At 37.8% G+C, this 18,648-nt stretch overlaps 7 protein-coding genes across 10 annotated transcripts; 4 read left to right on the forward strand and 3 right to left on the reverse strand.

Annotated features, from left to right (window-relative positions):
• Positions 1–54: 54 nt before the first annotated feature.
• LCAT3 (lecithin:cholesterol acyltransferase 3) lies at positions 55–3,190 on the reverse strand. The gene is made up of 11 exons (NM_111202.4): positions 2,756–3,190; positions 2,510–2,601; positions 2,121–2,248; positions 1,909–2,044; positions 1,747–1,798; positions 1,562–1,662; positions 1,240–1,422; positions 980–1,137; positions 770–824; positions 547–600; positions 55–418 (listed from the first exon to the last, which is right to left on the reverse strand). Exons 1-11 carry the CDS (start codon positions 2,973–2,975, stop codon positions 254–256), a joined length of 1,344 nt encoding a protein of 447 aa, NP_566201.1. The 5' UTR covers positions 2,976–3,190; the 3' UTR covers positions 55–253.
• Positions 3,191–3,201: 11 nt separating this feature from the next.
• AT3G03320 (RNA-binding ASCH domain protein) lies at positions 3,202–4,951 on the forward strand. The gene is made up of 8 exons (NM_111203.2): positions 3,202–3,530; positions 3,620–3,747; positions 3,852–3,912; positions 3,999–4,047; positions 4,180–4,234; positions 4,321–4,408; positions 4,503–4,621; positions 4,714–4,951. The coding sequence occupies exons 1-8, from the start codon at positions 3,359–3,361 to the stop codon at positions 4,774–4,776; spliced, it is 735 nt and encodes a 244-aa protein (NP_566202.1). The 5' UTR covers positions 3,202–3,358; the 3' UTR covers positions 4,777–4,951.
• AT3G03330 (NAD(P)-binding Rossmann-fold superfamily protein) lies at positions 4,819–7,696 on the reverse strand. The gene is made up of 12 exons (NM_111204.4): positions 7,560–7,696; positions 7,428–7,483; positions 7,291–7,324; positions 7,104–7,202; positions 6,857–7,005; positions 6,713–6,751; positions 6,454–6,546; positions 6,039–6,137; positions 5,722–5,823; positions 5,450–5,533; positions 5,305–5,370; positions 4,819–5,148 (listed from the first exon to the last, which is right to left on the reverse strand). Exons 1-12 carry the CDS (start codon positions 7,633–7,635, stop codon positions 5,059–5,061), a joined length of 987 nt encoding a protein of 328 aa, NP_186983.2. The 5' UTR covers positions 7,636–7,696; the 3' UTR covers positions 4,819–5,058.
• UNE6 (LUC7 related protein) lies at positions 7,692–11,639 on the forward strand (the record flags this gene model as incomplete). Of its 3 annotated transcripts, none has more annotated exons than NM_001337465.1 (13): positions 7,692–8,072; positions 8,361–8,413; positions 8,733–8,901; positions 8,992–9,055; positions 9,173–9,252; positions 9,348–9,495; positions 9,784–9,845; positions 9,928–9,990; positions 10,269–10,327; positions 10,629–10,710; positions 10,787–10,815; positions 10,908–11,141; positions 11,231–11,578. In NM_001337465.1, the coding sequence occupies 13 exons, from the start codon at positions 7,692–7,694 to the stop codon at positions 11,247–11,249; spliced, it is 1,443 nt and encodes a 480-aa protein (NP_001327217.1). In that variant the 3' UTR covers positions 11,250–11,578. The 3 variants fall into 3 exon arrangements, with proteins under 3 accessions (NP_001327217.1, NP_566203.2, NP_001327218.1); NM_111205.4 differs by having other exon boundaries at positions 7,807–8,072; positions 11,231–11,639; NM_001337466.1 differs by having other exon boundaries at positions 7,807–8,072; positions 10,787–11,141.
• Positions 11,617–12,180, reverse strand: AT3G03341 (cold-regulated protein). The gene has a single exon (NM_001125087.2). It carries the CDS (start codon positions 12,041–12,043, stop codon positions 11,825–11,827), a length of 219 nt encoding a protein of 72 aa, NP_001118559.1. The 5' UTR covers positions 12,044–12,180; the 3' UTR covers positions 11,617–11,824.
• Positions 12,181–12,669: 489 nt separating this feature from the next.
• AT3G03350 (NAD(P)-binding Rossmann-fold superfamily protein) lies at positions 12,670–16,299 on the forward strand (the record flags this gene model as incomplete). Of its 2 annotated transcripts, none has more annotated exons than NM_001202870.1 (10): positions 12,670–13,046; positions 13,368–13,478; positions 13,980–14,043; positions 14,185–14,220; positions 14,415–14,604; positions 14,863–14,939; positions 15,023–15,115; positions 15,433–15,531; positions 15,734–15,835; positions 16,020–16,299. In NM_001202870.1, 10 exons carry the CDS (start codon positions 12,715–12,717, stop codon positions 16,038–16,040), a joined length of 1,125 nt encoding a protein of 374 aa, NP_001189799.2. The 2 variants fall into 2 exon arrangements, with proteins under 2 accessions (NP_001189799.2, NP_186985.5); NM_111206.5 differs by having other exon boundaries at positions 12,760–12,996; positions 13,430–13,464; positions 14,415–14,555; positions 14,901–14,939; positions 16,020–16,040.
• Positions 16,300–16,392: 93 nt separating this feature from the next.
• AT3G03360 (F-box/RNI-like superfamily protein) lies at positions 16,393–18,500 on the forward strand. Its single transcript, NM_001337467.1, has 6 exons — positions 16,393–16,525; positions 16,647–16,773; positions 16,850–16,993; positions 17,119–17,752; positions 17,867–18,049; positions 18,115–18,500. Coding segments are annotated over exons 3-6 (1,110 nt in total). The 5' UTR covers positions 16,393–16,525; positions 16,647–16,773; positions 16,850–16,991; the 3' UTR covers positions 18,406–18,500.
• Positions 18,501–18,648: the final 148 nt, after the last annotated feature.

Here is an 18,648-nt window from a genome sequence, read left to right on the forward strand (position 1 = left end):
AGATGATTTCGTGTAGAACATTTGTTGTTATTGTTCTCAGAAACAAAGGCAAAAAAGGTATGATCACTAGTTTTTATTCTTCTCCCAATTAATTTTTGATGAGATTACTTTTCTTTCTACTACAATTTCATGCACATACATATGTCACAACGTACAATAAAAATAGCAGAAATAATTACAACCACACTTTGAATAACGATTTCTTCATTTTAACTTATTCAAACAAGATCTTTTAGTTTACTAGGCTTTGGACTTAACCAGAATCAACTACTTTGTGAGTCCTTAAATGCTTCCGTTTAGCCTTCTTGGGCTCAACTCCTAACCATTGTTGAATGAGCTCAAACACTCTTTCATCACGGAGAAGCCCGCGGTGGCTACCCGAAACTCCTACGCTAGCAACTGCTTTAAACTGAGCAGCCTGCAATAAAAAGGTAAAAACGTAAGGGTTTTGTTAAGGTCCAAACAAGTGCACAAGAGAACCAGTAACAGATTTGCTTCATGAAAACCGAGAACTCATATCGGTATAAACAAGAAAGTATAGCTTACTGCAGCTGATTCAGCAGGGACAGTTCCATCTCCATCTACATATGTATACTCAGGCTGAAACATGATACAAAGTTGCAGAGACTTTTTAATCAAACATGAAAGTATAATTGTAAGTGAAGGAATGCCAAGAGATAACAAATCGAAGGCTGGGTAGAGAACAGCAAGTTTCAGGATTTAAAAGGGTCTAAAGCATTTTCCTCAAGAAGAGTCATATTTCACTCACCATAGTTTGACATATTTCAGACAAATCGTCTATCGGAGAAGTCTCTGTGCCATAACTGCAAAAGAAAAACAAAACAGCTTTTTTAATGTGGCAAAGACATTTGGAATCGACCAAGAAACTTAGTTTGGATGATTCAAGAGAATACTCCTCATAAACCAATCCACAAAAAAAGCCTCAGGCAATATAGGAGCGATGAATAGTGGTGCATACCAAACATCAAAGGGTGTATTAAGTGACACTCCATATATGTTATAGAAGGACACTCCATCAGGAAGTTGCGCTTTGTTGAGAATTTCTCTTGTCTTAGCAGCCCAGTCGAGGATAGCAAAGTTAAAGGGCAAAGCTATTTTATTCCCACCATAGCTTAGCTACAATACATAATAAGATGTTTGATTATAAATCCACTGACCAAATAACATCTCAAGCCAATGGAAACGAGAAACAAAAGCTGAGTATGTTTAGTTTGCTACCTCGTTATTTTTTAATGCATCGTTGAATAGATCAATACTCTCGATTAAGCCAAATGATTCCAGTTCTACAGAAGTATCAACGTCGTTTTCAGATTTCTTACGCCAAACTCGAATCTCTGGTTGCTTTTTCCACTTAAAGTCTGGATTTGCCATCATCTCATATATAGATGGGCATTCGACCAACTAAAACCAAACATTAAAAACAGATTCATCAGTAAAAACAAGAGTTTCATGGACCCTGAAATAAAAATCTAAAGCTTTGATGTAACTTCAAAAAGAAAAAAAGTGATGCAAGTAAACCCGAAACTATGAGGTTTATTACCAGTTGGTGCATCGTCCAACGTGACACAAAAAAGAAACTTTCTAACCCTTCCACAAATTGCACTCCAGTCAAGATTGAATCATTGATGCACCCTGGTGCTCCTGTTTACCAAATCCAAGTCATTTCCAATGAAACCAGCTATTTCTCTTATGAACAATTTTTTGCAAATAGATAAACCGTATCACCTTGGAAAGGTGTTGCAATTGTAATCCATTTATTTACATACTTGGAAAATGCCTGCCAACAAGAAAAAAAAGAGTCTCACTCATTATTCTGTTTGAATAAGGGGAAACTCTAAACTTCAGCTAGAATCTGTCGAAGATCATAAAGGTTGGAGATTATAATACCTCCGGATGGAGATACATGAAACATGAAACCATAAGTCCTCCCATTGAATGGGAGATGATAGTGACTTTTCTCCCCCCTGAACGTTTATATGCAGTTTCCAGCTTCTTCTTCAGACCTAGTATAAGTAGATCGATCCTGCAAGAGATTATATAAGCAAATGATCTCGAGAACTAGGAATTCAGGTAAATAGCAGAGAAGTTTAGCAAATCACCTATTGCTTTGACGGAAATCGTAACCATAACCGAATAATGTAGTCCCCTTCTTATAACCGCATCCAACCAGCATTTCTATCATATCGTGAAAGTGATAAACCTCCGTCAAGTGACAAAGCTTTACAAACTGGAAAAGCAAAGTATATAATATCAGATACACCATGAAAACGAGCTAACTCCCTATTTAGCAAGATGAAACAAAGAAGTAAGGCTAACAAGAAAAACAATTCCAGAAACAGACACCGAGGTTAGACATCAAGAACGAACAACTAACTAGATACAAAATGGTTGCAGATACAATTTCCATCTTACTTATCCTCACTCCTAAACTTAACAACTGCATAGAAGTAGCCAATGCACAAAGTAATATCTAGCTACTTTACTATACCCAAGAGGGATCTAGAATGTCAATTGCATAGAGTCCATGGTCATCATCAGGGACCAATACTTCAATATTATCATCCAACGGCTCTGTATAACCTGCCAACAAAATAACATTCAAGTTCAAGATCTGCTTCATAACTCACTTTTCTAAAAGTCCATGACTTCAACAGTAATCTAAATTCCGAAATCCTCTCTATTATCAAGCTCAAATAAACATTTCTATAAATATCAAGAAAGGTTCAAAATTTACCAGTTTTGGGATTATAGAGAGACCAGAGGCTCTGCTTAAAGGCAAGGTTAGCTAGAAATATTCGGACCCAAACCCGAATTTCAGACTTTGAATTCTTCTTCTTAGAATGCAGAATAGAGCCTCCAATTCCAGATACTAGAAGCACCGGATCACGATCCGCCACCTCGCCGGCGTTTTCATCGTCGTTGGTTCCCCAGCACGGACACGGAATCCAGCCCATCAAAGCGGGTCAGGTTTCGGGTCCGAAATATTCAATTCGGATCTTTCTACAGAGTTCAGGAGAAAATGGTAAGTGGGACTTATCAGAGGTACATTAGTCAACAATGAGGATTTCTGAGAATATGCCATCTGTGACTGTGACTGTCTACACGCAAGCTTCACGTGCTCCTCACGTGTCACCTTCTAGATACCTGACTTATCGCTCTGATCTTCCGTCTTCAAACGACAACGTCTGATCTCTGATCTTCCGTTTTAAAACGACATCAAGGTGTTACTGTCCAATTTCAGATTGGGTTAGAACATCTTGTAATATCTACAAACTTGAGGGTGTTTTACACGAATATTTCTTAATTAAGAGGCTTAACGTTGGCGTTTTTGACGAAAATGGAGCAACCAATGTCGCCGGGAACGAAGTCGGTGGATCTCCGAGAATGCATGGAATCACTTCTCCGTTTTAGTCTGAGATCTCATTTAAACGAATCTGTTCCAAGTTTCGATCTTGACCTGACCAGAGATTTTTGTCTTCATCTCCTTGGGGAAGCTACAGATTCAACAGGTACGTTTTGCTAATTAGGAAGCAAATTATGAAACTTGAATGCTGGAGAGAAATAACTGAAATTTTCTCATAAATGTTTCAATTAACAGAAAAATCTGCGGTGTACAAGCTTCTAGCAACGGCTTTGTCTGAATGTCTAGCTTCCGAGGGTGATAAAAATTCTAACTTGGAAAAATACAGCAAACTGATTCATGGCTTGGGATATGACTTAATAAATGTAAGTCTATATGAAAACTTTAGTTCTCAACTATTATTGCATCAAAACAGAGTGGGAAAAGTTAGTTTTTGGAATTTTTACACAGAAAAGGTTCTTTGTTTCAGATGTTGAAGGAGGTGAACTTTGAGCTTCATGTCCAAGAGCCTTACTTCACCCAATTGAAAGGTACATTTTCTGGTTACTTGATTGTAGTATTACAATTATATTTGCTCAATCTCACTTTTATTTCCGGGTGCCTCTCAATTTGTCAGATGGTTTGAAAACTGTTGAAGGAAGATGCGCAGTGGGAGACTACATGAGGTCTGATGTTTTTATCTTTGTGCAAATGTTAATTCACATTCATCTCTTGTGCTTGCTTTTCCGGGTTTTCTGTTTTGCTGATTCCAATAGCTTTAGATTGTCTTATTGACTTCAAAATTGGTTTACTCACAGAATTAGTTCAGGAGATTTTCTTTTGTTCAATAAATGCTTGCTGCTTGAAGTTCAGGTAGTCATCAATCTTGTATCTCTGTCAATTCTTCCTTGTGAGGCAAACACTATACCTCTTGTTACTAACCATTTTGATGAGGGCAGGACGTTCACCGTTATACTTCATTCTCAGAAATGCTGAAAGTGGAGGGTCTTGCCAAAGTTCTTCCTGGAGTTGAAAGTATAGAAGAAGGTTTGAAGATCTTTACCATAACATAGAACGTTTGGAAAGCGTCTCTTTTGCTATGTGGACTTTGTTCTAACCTGAAATGATGTTCTATCTGCAGGTGTTCAAGTTTACCGAAACTTTTATTCTGAAGAGAAGGAAAGAATGAACGGTGTTGTAGCTATTCGTGTTGCAAAACCAGCTAATCAGCCTTCTGCAGCTTTGGCAGGAGTATTGTCTGTGAGTTTCTGGCAGCAAGTCAAACTCCAGAAGCTTTCGTTAGTCTTCAATGTATGCATCATATAGCTTTCTTTTCGGTTCTTCTTTTGTAGGAACTGAAGTCCAGTGGGATCAAAAGCCTGTTGGATGAATACACAGCTGGGGTTACCTCGTAGCTGCATCTGAAAACCTTTGTGCGCAGAGAAACTACTCAATTTGAAGGGTTTTGATTTCTCTACACTCGGATGATGTTAAATTTGTGTTTGTTTGTGTGTACGAGTAGCTAAATCACAGAAGATCACATCTTTTCTTACTTATTGAGCACCTCACAAGGCAACAAAACATTTTTCGACGCTTTGGTAGTTATTTAACAATCAAACTAGCAAACAAACACCAACCACATTTACGGACTAAGGCTCAACCAACCACATCTATGTGTATCTTCTAGAGAATCAGCTTCAGTTTGTTTTAGTCTTCTTCCCGAACAGTAAATCCCACGAGTATGTGTTGCCTTTCTTTTCCGCGACCTCCACACGCTTTCCTCCAACCTGCAAGCCGTTCATTTTAATCAAAAGACTGCTTTCAACAGAGTAATAACTGCCCCTGTTTTCTCTTTGTCAGATGTGTTTGTCACATTATAATGGAAACAAAACGACATCTCATACCGGTAACTTTTGAAGAAAATTAATGGATGAGCAAAGTACCTTGTCCATGAGCCAGAAGCCAAGGGAAGGCATGTACTGCACTAGATACATCACGAGTAGTACTGGCTGAAAAACAGTGAAAAAGAAACTTATATATCAGACATCTAAACCGAGTATCACATATGCAATATTTATAAAGATGTACCTGATATGAAATCCAAGCTTCCTTCAAGTTATGAGATGCAGCGATTATAGTCAGCTCTGCACATCGTTCAGATGACACACGTTTCTGCGTAGCAAAGAGAATAGATGCTTGAGAGAAATCAAGTTGAGCAAGGAGCTGAAGTTAGAATCTCCAAATGTTGACAAAGAATATGATTCTACGTGTATCTACAAGGAAATAATGAATCAAGCAATGGGAGAAGTACTTGCTGCTCACAACTTAATCAAATAATCACAATCATAATAAGTACCAACCTCAGGAGACTTGCTGTCTTCCGAAGTTGATGTTCCTGTACCATTCCAGGTTTCTATTGGACCAGGACAAACGACGGTAACCTTGATTCCCTTCTGACAGAACTGAAACCATGCACAGATGATTGTAAACTAACTGTTAGTTTTTGTAATTGATTGTGCTATTTTCAACAATAAAATGTAAATGAAAAAACATAGCGAATCAACATATGAAGCTTATTAAAACTCAGGAGTAGCTGTAAATTTTCACTTGTGATTTCAATAAGTCAATTTCTGCCAACTAATTAGCAAGCACAACAGTTTCTTTACTTCTAACATACCTCAGAACGCAAGCTGTGGAAGTAGCCATGAAGAGCATGTTTTGAAGCAGAATATATAGCCTGTCCAGGTGATGGTACCTTTCCTGCAGCACTGCTTATCTGAGCATAATTGACGTGAATTATTACTCATGACATTTAACCCAATAAAATGGACAATTAGTGCATGATCATAGCCTGAGTTCCATAACATTCAAGCTATGGTAAATACTAACCTGAACGAAACCTTAAATTGTCTATATACCCTAGTATCCTCAGATTTAACATATATAGTCAAGATTCAATACTGTGATTACAACAATTAACTAACATATAAAACGCAATGTTATCCACATATATAAACTATGATATGAAGCTCAATCCTTAAATATAATTCCACAAAATTAACAAAAACTATCCCCCAGTAGTCTCCACGTACCACAACAAAATGACCCCCTCCTTGTTTTAGCATATGAGGAGCTACCAACTTTGTCAGAGATATCGTCCCAAAGACATTAACATCGAATGTAGTCTGCACACAAAATCATAGATTAACCATATGTCAGAAAGAAATATCAAAATCACCCATGTCCTAATTGTTACAGGCTAACTATGGCAATAGAAACAAAAAATACCTTGAGAGTTTCCTCAAGAATTAATAATCTTGCCTACGAATTTTACGCAATTAATTTTAGTACCTTGAGAGTTTCCTCACTTGCATCCGATGCCTTGGATTTCTGCAAGGAAAAGAGTATGATGATGACACCCGCTTGAGTAAACATATCTAAAGCCTAAGACTCTCTATTGAGTAGATACAAAACTTTAGCAAGGAAATTACTTACCGGACGCTCAAAGGCAGCATTGTGAACCAAATAATCAACACCAGCTCCAGGGAAAAGCGACACTGCTTGCTCTACAACATGTTTGAGTGACTCTTCGCCGCTAGCTAAATCTAAAGGCAAAACCTTGACATCTTCTGGTGCAAATTTACCTAGAAGAAGAATACAGAGTCAGTTACATCACGTGTCAACAAAAAGCTCACAATTGTAAACTGGAGAGCTTTCTTTGATTCATTGTGTAAGAAAGTACCTTTAAGCTCACTCTTAACCCGATCCAGTTCAGCTTTATTCCTAGCAGAGAGAATAAGCTTGGCATCTAAACTTGCAAACTGTTTAGCAAGAATTTCACCTGAATCCAATCATAAACATGAAGAGTAAGCAGCCACAATAAAAGTTATCTCTTCACAGATATATAATCCTAAGAAAACATTCGTTACCAATTCCACGGCTAGCCCCTGTGATCCAGACGACCTGAGCAAAACCAAGAAATCTGAATTAATGCTCAGAGATTGAAATAATCGAAAACTCAAATCAATCCCACTAAATTCCATTTTTTCCTCTATCAATCCAGTACCTTGCCTTGTATGGCCTCACGCTTCACATGCTTCTTCGAAATCAAGGTAAAATCTCCTACACAAAGCAAAGATCAATCCTTTTATACATAAAAGAAGTTAAACATTGCATTAGAAATCGTCAGAGTTATTACCATCGGCGAATGCAAATTTGAAGAGCAGAACGATAAGAAGAAGCGCTCCGAGAGAGAAGAAGAGTAGAGTCAGCATTTTCTCGGATTGAAGCAACCAGCGAGAGACCAAGTCTTCTTACCCGTGGGCAAAATATGTTGACAGAAATAAATGTAGGAGTAGAACATAAATTATTAATATATAGGGACCTGTATGCAATTAATCTTATATACCAAAATCTTATTACATCCGAATGCCATTGTTCCTATCATTGTGTTGTCTTTCGATCAAAAAACCCCAAATCTCTGTTTGCAGAGAGGACGAGGAAAGAGAGAGAGAGAGAGAGAGAGAGAGAGAGAGAGAGAGAGAGAGAGAGAGAGAGAACGACTATGGACGCTATAAGGAAGCAGCTTGATGTGCTCATGGGAGCTAACCGAAACGGCGACGTTCAGGAGGTGAATCGCAAATACTACGACCGTGATGTGTGTCGTCTTTACTTGTCTGGTCTCTGCCCTCACGATCTCTTCCAATTGACGGTGCTTACCTTTATATTTTTTCAGTTTATTACTTAGTTGTCTCTTTGAATAAAAAAACCCTAATTTCACTTTTGAGCTAATCTTTTGTGTTTCTGCTTTAGCTCGAATTGATAACTGGTATTTGGTTACTTGATACAGTGTGCAGTTTTGTATCTTATAGAGTATATCTGAATTCTGAAACTTGTATCGCTTCACTGTTTTCTATGAGTATCTGTCTAGTAATTTAGTGCATGGCTACTTTGGTTTGCCTAATAACTGATGCTCCTTTTACATTTCTGTTGTTATCAGAAAATGGATATGGGACCATGCCCAAAGGTGCACTCTTTGCAGCTTCGGAAAGAGTATCCTTTGTTTACAGTAAGTTTAGTATTTACCTTATACGGTTACCATGAAGGCCGCCTACTTCCATGGCCTCTTTCAATTGAATTTGACATTTGAACATACTTACTAATTGGGTTGATATCTGTTTTTTGCTCATGTTTTTGCTCTTCTTCCTGGTTTTTGCTTGAGATAATACGTTAAATGAATGGATAGTGCATATAAGACTAGCCTATGCAGATTAGTTACAAAAAAAAGTTGGTGTCATTGTTATGTTTAGTTTGATTCTACAGTGGCATGTTGTTCTCTTTCCACTCCTGTGTTGCTTTAACTCGCCCTTAGATACCGAGAAGCAAGGGCAAAAGGTGTTGATAACTACGACAGGGAATTGGAAGATGCCATAGACAGGCTTATCGTTGAGTGTGATAGGAAGATTGGTAGGGCCCTTAAGCGTCTTCAAGAAGAGGACGCCAAAGCTGCCATTGCCATTTCTGTCTCTGAAGTCACTCAGGTGATTATTTGATTTTGAAATTTGGTTTATGTGTCTTCTAAGTTTGCAACACTCAGGTTTGTTTATCATCATTACATTGTTTAACTGCAGTCGCCTGAAATTCTCGAGTTATCGGAGAAAATCAAAGAGAAGATGAAGGAAGCAGATATCCACGGTAAAAATTAAAAGAATATTGCCCAGCAAATATTACTTTGCTGTTTCGGCTTTGTTTTTGCAAATAATTCTTGACTGGTTATTGGTAGTCTTTCAAAGTTCTGATGTCACTTTGCAGATCTTGAAGGCAAAATGGATCTTAAGATTAGAGCTCTTGAGTTAGTCGAAGAGATGAGGACCAAGAGAGCTGACCAACAGGTGAATTTGCTTTCGCTATTGGCTTAATGAGCATTTTTGCTTTTTTACTTTACCTATGTCAACTAGAAAGTCCTTTGTCTTGTTTTTTCATGTAGGCGGTGTTGCTGTTGGAAGCCTTCAACAAAGATAGAGCATCCTTGCCACAGCCCGTTCCAGCTCAACCACCATCTTCCGAATTACCTCCACCGGATCCTCGCACTCAAGAAATGATAAATGAGAAACTGAAGAAGGCAGAAGATCTTGGTAAGGGAAATAACCCTAATTTGTGTTTGGTTATTTGTCTATGGTCATCTTAATTTAGAGCTCATTGTAGTGGAAAGTTGAAACTGCTTAAATATCCACGGTCTAGTATTCCCTGCCGGCTGGGAATTTCTACTGGCTAATCTAAGATTTCCTAACCTATAAATTGCTTAAACTGTATATACCTAAGATAAGGAAATTTCTTCCCGTTGTATGTTACTATATCTATGTTAAGGAAACACTGGACTTCACGAAGTTTTATATAGATTGTATGGTTATTTGATATTTTAGGTGAACAAGGAATGGTTGATGAAGCCCAGAAAGCCCTGGAAGAGGCTGAAGCTCTTAAGAAGGTGTGTTCTCTTTCTTATTTCTTTTTCTTTTCCCCCTACTTTTATTAGTCACTAATAATTGTTGGGCCTAAATTTGTTTCAGCTTACAGTTAGACGAGAACCTCCAGCAGATTCAACGAAGTACACCGCTGTTGATGTGCGCATCGTAAGTTACCATCACTCCTCCCAATGATGCCTTAAAGATTCACATTCCTTCTATATTTATCAGTTTGTTTTGGAAAGTACCGTTGAATATAGGAATGACAACAGTCATATATTAACGTTTAGGTAAAGAGTAATAGTTTATTTGAGTAAACCCGTTTGATTGCTTTCATAAAAGTTACTATTTGGACCAAAAGTATAACATCTTCGCATCCCCTGTTTAATGTATCTACACATTGGTTTCATCTTCTAACCTCACTTATTGTTCCTATATCTTCTCAGACAGACCAAAAGTTGCGTCTATGTGACATATGTGGAGCATTCTTGAGCGTCTATGACAGGTTAAGTTCCTTGCTCAAACTTTCTGCATTATTGTTTCCCTTTTGGATTGAAAGAGAAAAAAGGTAGAAATAGTCTTTTGACTCCGGCTATTGTACCTCCTCCTTTCACCAGCAGGCTTTTTGGGCAGGATTACTTTTGCAGCTATAATAAATGTGCGTTCTTTTCTTGATTTTATTGTGCTTGAAGGATCTTACTAGTAGAGATTAACTAATGGAGTTTTTAACGTTATACTGTTTTAATATGCTATCGTCAAATGTTTAGCATTTGGCTATGCTAATTGGAACTTTTGTGATGCTACAGTGATCGCCGTTTAGCTGATCATTTTGGGGGGAAGCTTCATCTAGGATACATGCTAGTCCGGGACAAATTAACAGAGCTTCTGGTAAACTAATAACACAATCTACTTTATCTGATGATGGATGAAACTGCCTTCTTATATTTCTCTTCGTTTACTTCAGGATGAGAAGGCCAATATACGCAAGGAAAGGTTAGGTTTTAGTTCTAGCTTCTTGTTTCATTGTTTTATTACGGTGTTGATTTGAAATTGACTTCATAGTGAATACTTAAAACCATACTTAGATCAAAGGAACGGAACAGTAAGGAGAGAGAATCAAGTAAAGACCGAGAGAAAGAACAAGAAACTAGTCGTGAACATCGAAGAGATTATGATCGCAGGAGTAGAGATCGAGATAGGCACCATGACCGTGATCGTGAACAAGACAGAGACTATGATCGGTCACACTCAAGAAGCAGACGTAGGTCACGCTCACGGTCCAGGTCAAGAGATAGACCAAGGGACTATGATCGCCACAGGTATAAAACCAGAGTCATGGTTGTCTTCTTTTTTCCCTAAGAACTTCACATTTTCCTTACAAATGGTTATGTCAAAATTCTTTTTGCAGGCGTCACAACCGCTACTAGATCGATCGGTCTTGCTGTCTAACAGGGTTTACAAGTTACAAATGGTTTTAGGATCTATCACCGAAACTTTTTTCTGTCTACATGTATGTTACTCAAGTATGTTAGATGAGTTTCAGAAAATTTCACATCTTTTTCTTTTACCACAAACTAAAGACTTGGAAGAAACAAGATGTGGTTTATGTTTTTACCACATCTGAGAAGCGTGTATGCACTATCATCGAACGAAACAACCGCGCGAATAGATTCTCGAACTATCTATGTACCTTGATTACAATCGTGGAAGTAATTAGAAATTATATGATTTTGTAGTTATCTATATTGGAATTCAGAATTTGTTATACTTAAACTAGACCAGTTATTTCAGTTAGGAATTTATCTACTTGTCTCGATTACAAACAAGGACCTTTGATAACGACTTTTTAAGATTGAAAGCGGATATTTATTAACTTTTTCACGTACATTATTACTTTAGTAATCAAAATATTAAAGTTCTTAGAGAAATACAGAAAAGGAAGAAAGATAAGATACAATATAACTTAGAAGTGAGTGATCATGAAGTCAATAAGTCATCATAATCATATGGGAATGGAACGAGAGACCTTGGGATAAACATGGGTGGCCGGATGACCCATAATGCGGCGACCTTTGGCGTGCTTAAAGATATAAACCAATGCTCCGACCGGCCATTCAACTATTCCGGCTGCTACAAACGCCACAAGCCCTAACGTCGGTCCTACCACTTTGCATCTACAAGGGTTTCCGCCCGTTCCGCACTGCACGCATATCGGAATCATCGTTGGTTAAAAACTGATCAAGCCGATGAAATGTTTGTTGATGTTATAGGGATATGATGTATGGAATATGAGTAGAACAAGAAGTGGAAGATGATGGAGAGTTGGATTGTGATGTTTATATAGAGACTCAAGCGAATCATTTCACTCTCTTTTTAAATTCTTCTTCTTAATTGTTTTTATCAAGTACGTAGGGTCGGTCCGTATTATTCTCATCTTTCACTTTAACACGTGTTGTGTTCTAGAGTATACATGTGGTTTAAGGTGGATACGTGTTGCTTCGATAGTTCTTTATGCTCCCGAAAATTTTCAAACGAAATTAAAACTCTTTTTTTAGCTTCTTCACTGAAAAAGAGATGGGCCTTAAAACAGGCCGGATTCAAAAGCAACCAGGCCAGTCCATTACAAAAATCCTATAACCTTATATAGGACTAATGGTAACCAGAAAAAATTGACCTCGTCAATCTAAGACTTATTCAAAACTGAAGAACCTTACAATTTTGCATTTTAATGTGTATGATCTGGTCTCCACCAAATGCATATAGGTGATGTAGAGATATGACGCTGCATATACTTTACATGCACATGCATTTCGTTTATATATGTATGCTTTATATGTGTTATTTTTTGCAAATCTTGAAATCAAAAGACATTTCCCATTAATCATAATAATCATGATCATGATGAAACTTAAACCTCTGATTCTAGTCTTTTTCTCAATGTTCCTCGTGTTACACTATCTCACTAATCAAACCAATTCCGATTCTTACCTCGGAGGACATACCGGAATTACAACTCCGTTGCGGCCACCACCACCAAGAAAGACATACTGCAGCAAGTCATCTTCATCTCCACCTCCGCCGAAATACATGTATGTAACCGGTGTGCCTGGGGAACTCTACCGGACCGAGCCAGATGACCAATGGGGATATAATTCTAGTGTAAACCGAAATCTGGTTAAGTGTCTCTTGGTTATTGTAATTGTGGGGTTTGGAGTTATAAATTTGTGAAAACAGACAGCTATTGTTTGTGTAAGCAATTTTATGGGTAGCTCTAAAATACGGTGTTTGCATCGTAATATATGTATGTTCGAATTGTTTTCTATATTATTATTTTTTAAAATCGTTCCTTTCGGGAAAAAAGTGAAAAAAAAAATGCTAAACCGTGATAAAGAATGTCAAATTTCCTTGTTTTACTTAGTTATCAACGAGTTCAAAAGATTTCGATTTTCACTCACTCAGTGATCCATTTAGACCAAACCCGAAGCCCAATTTTACTTAGTTAATTTGATAGTGGAGTTCTTGCATGTCTAAATTGGGCCTCACAGTCCCACCTTGATATCGGAAAAATTATCTGTTGAGCTGAAATTGAAATTGGATTTTCCGTTAGGTTTACCTGGTATTGAAATTAGAATTGAATTTTCGGTTAAGTTTACCTGGTATTGAAATTAGAATTGATTTTGGTTTCGGTTTACACTGGTTAAGAGAAGAAAACAAAAACAATTGCACGCGATGGGGATTTCAGAGAGGAGTGCGTAGATTAAAAAAGGCATGATTTCCAAAGGGGTACACCCACAGAAGTGCTCTCACGCGCTCAACGCTCACTTTGTGAGAGTGGGGGTGAAATACAGCCTTCTGATTGGTTGAAAAACTCTAAAAAAAGTGAAATAGTATACATGTTGCTAGCTCCATATTAGTTTTTCGTCTTCTTCTCTCAATCTGATGAAAGTTGTTGTTTTTAGGTACAATTCATTCTATTCAAAACAATTTTGACGTCTCTCAATCCCATTTTAGATACAATTGATTCTATTTCAGGTTTTGGGGTTATTTCTCAAATCGATTCCTGTCACCAAAATCAAAATCTGAAAGCAAATGGTTGATGAGGATCACTTGGAAGATTTTGTCTGTGTTTGACTATGGAGTTGCACATAAATGGTTAGGGATCAGAGGAATAAGTTGACTCAGGAAGTTTCTTCTGCTTTCAGCGGCAAGCTCAACATCCTTGTAAGTTCCCTTCTCATGCTAAAGACATTTGTTGTTTTCTATGCTTTTTTTATTGAATTTTCTACACATTGGAATCTTCACCAATCTTGAAATTCTACATATCACATTAGCTCGTATCCTTGCAAGTTTCTTATCCGATAGAACAATCTTCGAACCATTCTGCCACACTTTTATCAGGTTTCTATATATGTTTGGTCTTAGGATTGAATGGTTTAGACTTTTGGTGGTTTTGCCTCGAATGATCAGCTATCTGTCTATTCCATACATGTAATGTGAAGGCTTACGGTTTTTTGTTGAACCATATAGTGATGCTTGTTGATCTCATGTAAGTTTTCCATCTATTAGGCAAGATCTGTTATATGTTAACATAGTTAAGATTACCAGCACCGGAGGAAATCGCGTCACTGGTTGCTTTTCTTTGCCTTCCTGCAGCCTCCTACACTACAAGACAGGAAGAGCTAAAAGCATGCTTAAATGATTGCAAATCCAGTGGTTTAGTGGTGTCTGGTTCGGTTAGAGATCAGAGGGATAAGTTGATTCAGTGGCAAGCTCAACATTCTTGTAAGTTCCCTTCTTCTGCAAAATGCTTGTTAAAACTGACTCTCTAGTTTTTTCTCAGCATTGTGATCAGAATCGTCATTGATCTTGAAATAGTTTATTGCATTAGCTCTGCATCCTTATAAGTTCCTTCTCCATCAAAACATCCTCATACAAATCTATTTGCTGGCTACGCTTTTGTCAGGTTTCTTCATTAGGTTTGTCTTAGCCTTGAACGGTTGAGATTTGTGTTGGTTTTGCCTTAAATGCTCTGTACCTTAGTTTTATGTCGTTTCATCATCATATTTTTTTTCTTGCAGAAATCCAAGGCATCGGATGCAAGTGAGGAAACTATCAATGTACTAAATTAATTGCATAAAATCCGTAGGCCATACAATGGTTTGCTTGGTGACATATGATTATTCAATGACTTTGTGTGCAGACTACATTCGATATCAATGTCTTTGGGACGATAACTCTTATAAAGTTGGTCACTCCTCATATGCTAAAACAAGGAGGCGGTCATTTTGTTGTGGTACGTGGAGACTAACGAGGGATAGTTTTTGTTAAGTGCCCTAATTTTGTGGATTTGTTGAAGGATTGAGCTTCATATCATAGTTTATGGATATGGATATACATTGCGTTTTTTATATGTTAAATCTAAGGCTTTTAAGCTATGTATAGATAGTTTAAGGTTTCTTTTGTATTTTTGTCTTCTGCTTGCTAAATTCCAAATCATGTTACCGTATACACATCTTGAGAAGTCAAACTACGGTTAGCTATTCTTGTATGTGTTAATTTTCCATTTCCTTGGGTTAAATGTCATGATTAATAATTCACGTCAGTCTATAGATAAGCAGTGCTGCAGGAAAGGTACCATCACCTGGACAGGCTATATATTCTGCTTCAAAACATGCTCTGCACGGCTACTTCCACAGCTTGCGTTCTGAGGTATGTTAAAAGTTAAAGAAACTGTGGTGCTTGCTAATTATTTGGCAGCTAATGACTTATTGAAAGTCACAATAGAAAACTCACAGCTACCTCAGAGTTTTCTGATTTGATTTTTTCTTTTACATTCCTTTTCACTAATTGCTGAGAATAGCACCATAAAGTAACAATTCACAGTTGGTTCACAATCTGCCTATGGTTTCAGTTCTGTCAGGAGGGAATCAAAGTGACCGTCGTTATTCCTGGTCCAATAGAAACGTTGAATGGTACAGGAACATCAACTTCGGAAGACAAGAAGTCTCATGAGGTTGGTTAACTGATTGTGATTTGTTGATTAAGTTGTCAGTTTTTTGTACTTGTACCTTTCCTTTAAGCAACTAATCAGTCTTGTAGACACATAGAATCCTCTTCCTTTTCAACATTAGGATCTTCTATCTCCGGCTTCTTTCTCTTTTTATTTCCACTCAAAGATCTTTTCTTTTGCTACACAGAAGCGTGTGTCATCTGAATGATATGCAGAACTGACTATAATCGCCGCGTCTCATAGCTTGAAGGAAGCTTGGATTTCATATCAGGTACTTGTTTGTCAAAATCGCATATGTTTCACTCAGTTTAGATGCTGATATACGATCTTCTTTTTGCTATTTATCAGCCAGTACTGCTTGTGATGTATCTAGTGCAGTACATGCCTTCCCTTGGCTTTTGCTATTTAGTTTCTTTGCGCTCAAGAGGTTTTCAGATGCAGCTACGAGATAAATCGGACTACTGTATATAGTAATCCAACAGGCTTTTGAGCCCAGTGGACTTGAGTTCCTAGAAAAGAAAAACCGAAAAGAAAGTTATGTGATGCGTATATTGAAGACTAATGAAAAGCTTTTGGGGATTCACTTGCTGCCAGAAACTCACAGACAACACTCCTGCCAAAGCTGTCACAAGGCTGATCACTGTTCATTCTTTCCTTCTCTGCAGATATGTGCCGGCAGTAATTTAATTTTTGGTAACTGCTTTCTCCTTCTTCTCCTTTACTCATTTCCCCTATATTTCCTTCCTTTTATCATCATTATATACAAATTGGTAAATATCATTTTTAGATTGTGATCTTCGAAAATTTATTATAGATGTCAATAGATCTAAAAGTTTATACAAGAAGAAAAGGTGAACTCGGAAACCGAAAAGATGGAGAAGGAAAGTCAGGAAAACTCGACCAGACCCGATGCTTCGTCTACTGTTTTCTCTTCCTCTAAGGTAATATCTCTCTATAATCCAAATATCCAATCCTTTTTCTCTTATGTGGGTGATGCGATATTTATACAAATTGCAGAGTACATGCGCAAGCCCTAGCTATCTCAAAGAAGCTGGAGACTTGATCAGTAGGTTGCCTGATGATATTCTCCAACTAATTCTCTCCTATCTTCCAACCAGATTGGCGATCAAAACTTCCGTTTTATCCAGGCGATGGAGGCATGTATGGTCTGATACATGGTCCCTCTCCTTCCATAGGGACAGACCGGATGCTCCTTGTATTAACAGAATCCTAGATCGCTACAGGGCTCCCAAGATGATGAGTTTTCGTATCTGTTCTTGTTGCAGGGCAGCCTGTATCAGCAGACCCGACACGCATGCTGACATCGACAGTTGGATCAACTTCGCCATGTCCCGAAACGTGGAGAATCTGTCCCTGTATCTCGATGAGGATAAATATGATATCCCTGAATTCCTTTACATCAATTCCTCTCTCAAGCAACTCTACCTTGATTTCGGCTGCAAAAAGGATTTTATATCTCTGAATCCCAAATGTTCTGTGTCTTGGACATCCCTGAAGAACCTGTCATTGTATCATTGCAACATCTCTGATGAATCCATTGCTATTATTCTATCTGGTTGTCCCATTCTCGAAAGCTTATTGTTGTTTTTCTGCAAGAAACTGAAGGTCCTTGATCTCAGCAAATCACCGCGTCTGATAACATTAGAAATCACTCGTAGATGTCGAATGGAGCCAACACAGCTCGTTGCACCACATATCCGTTGTCTCAGATTGATAAACTCTGAGAAACCATGTGCTTTAGTTGATGTCTCCTCTTTATCCCAAGCTGAACTAGACATTACCGCTTACGCAATAGTTGATAATAAACTGGAGGCTGATTTTCATCAGACCATGGTGGTAAAGATGTTAGAAAAGTGTCAGAATGTGGAGAAGCTTACTTTGGGGGCAAACTTTCTTAAGGTATATGTTTTCACTCCTGATTTAGTTTACATAATTAGGCTCTGATTTTCAAGAAAACTAGTGTGTTTTTTGGTATACACTCATTTGTCTTCTGTTTTTTTTTGTTTGTTATAGATGTTATCTCTTGCCGAGCTCCGTGGTGTTTCTTTTCCAAAGTTGAAGGCTAAAGCTCTGATACTTGAGACAATGATCTCTCGATATGTTATTCATGGTATAGTAAAGGTGCTACAAAACTCGCCTGACTTGAAGAAGCTAACCATACACCCAATGGGGTCTGCCGGCTCATATCCCATACCGGTAATTATGAATATTCCTTGACCCCGAATTTTGAATCATCATATTGAAATATACTTGCATTACAGGAAGAGCATATTGACATATACTTGGATTCTCATGGCTTGAATTGGGATCCATCCTGGAGCTCGGAGTTTAAGAACACTTCCCGCAGGAATGTAGAGTCAAAGCAAGTGGCTTCGTTTCTGCAACTTGTGCTTAAAACCATATCAACATTAGAGTTGATTGTCGCAAGGTTGGAAGGTTATATCAAAGGAAGACGTTTTGTAGAGTTGCGTCAGATGGTTCCAATGCTTCCTCGCAACAACGATGTCTCCATTGTGCTCAGCTCAAGAAGAAAACGATTCAGAGTGACTTAAGTCATTTTACATTTAAGTAGTACACTAGATGAAAATCTCTTGTTTGTTTTTCTTACTGAAATAATCGAATTCTGTTAAATTGATTTTAAGTTGTGAAATTGTTTTTACGTTTTACCATTTCCAATCTACTGGCTAACCTCGGAAAAACGGTCTAGTGAGCGAGCATTGCCTTGAGAAACAGTACCCGCCAAATCCAGCTCTCATGTACACAGTTTGATATTATTTCTTTCCAGTACTTTTGAT

This window comes from Arabidopsis thaliana, chromosome 3, assembly GCF_000001735.4.
Source record: "Arabidopsis thaliana chromosome 3, partial sequence".
Classification (NCBI taxonomy): Eukaryota; Viridiplantae; Streptophyta; class Magnoliopsida; order Brassicales; family Brassicaceae; genus Arabidopsis; species Arabidopsis thaliana.

What these genes read in the sequence shown, in the direction of transcription:
- LCAT3 (NM_111202.4), bottom strand. Translation starts at nt 2,975, where the DNA reads ATGGGCTGGATTCCGTGTCCGTGCTGGGGAACCAACGACGATGAAAAC. An exon ending in TCTCTATAATCCCAAAACTG is followed by an intron (nt 2,602 to 2,755) that starts GTAAATTTTGAA and finishes TTTTGTTGGCAG; the next exon opens with GTTATACAGAGCCGTTGGAT. An exon ending in CTGAAATATGTCAAACTATG is followed by an intron (nt 601 to 769) that starts GTGAGTGAAATA and finishes ATCATGTTTCAG; the next exon opens with CCTGAGTATACATATGTAGA.
- AT3G03320 (NM_111203.2), top strand. Translation starts at nt 3,359, where the DNA reads ATGGAGCAACCAATGTCGCCGGGAACGAAGTCGGTGGATCTCCGAGAA. An exon ending in GGAAGCTACAGATTCAACAG is followed by an intron (nt 3,531 to 3,619) that starts GTACGTTTTGCT and finishes TTCAATTAACAG; the next exon opens with AAAAATCTGCGGTGTACAAG. An exon ending in TGGGATATGACTTAATAAAT is followed by an intron (nt 3,748 to 3,851) that starts GTAAGTCTATAT and finishes TCTTTGTTTCAG; the next exon opens with ATGTTGAAGGAGGTGAACTT.
- AT3G03330 (NM_111204.4), bottom strand. Translation starts at nt 7,635, where the DNA reads ATGCTGACTCTACTCTTCTTCTCTCTCGGAGCGCTTCTTCTTATCGTT. An exon ending in CAAATTTGCATTCGCCGATG is followed by an intron (nt 7,484 to 7,559) that starts GTAATAACTCTG and finishes TGCTTTGTGTAG; the next exon opens with GAGATTTTACCTTGATTTCG. An exon ending in GCTTCTGGCTCATGGACAAG is followed by an intron (nt 5,149 to 5,304) that starts GTACTTTGCTCA and finishes AACGGCTTGCAG; the next exon opens with GTTGGAGGAAAGCGTGTGGA.
- AT3G03341 (NM_001125087.2), bottom strand. Translation starts at nt 12,043, where the DNA reads ATGATTCCGATATGCGTGCAGTGCGGAACGGGCGGAAACCCTTGTAGA.
- AT3G03360 (NM_001337467.1), top strand. An exon ending in TGGGGGCAAACTTTCTTAAG is followed by an intron (nt 17,753 to 17,866) that starts GTATATGTTTTC and finishes TGTTTGTTATAG; the next exon opens with ATGTTATCTCTTGCCGAGCT. An exon ending in CCGGCTCATATCCCATACCG is followed by an intron (nt 18,050 to 18,114) that starts GTAATTATGAAT and finishes CTTGCATTACAG; the next exon opens with GAAGAGCATATTGACATATA.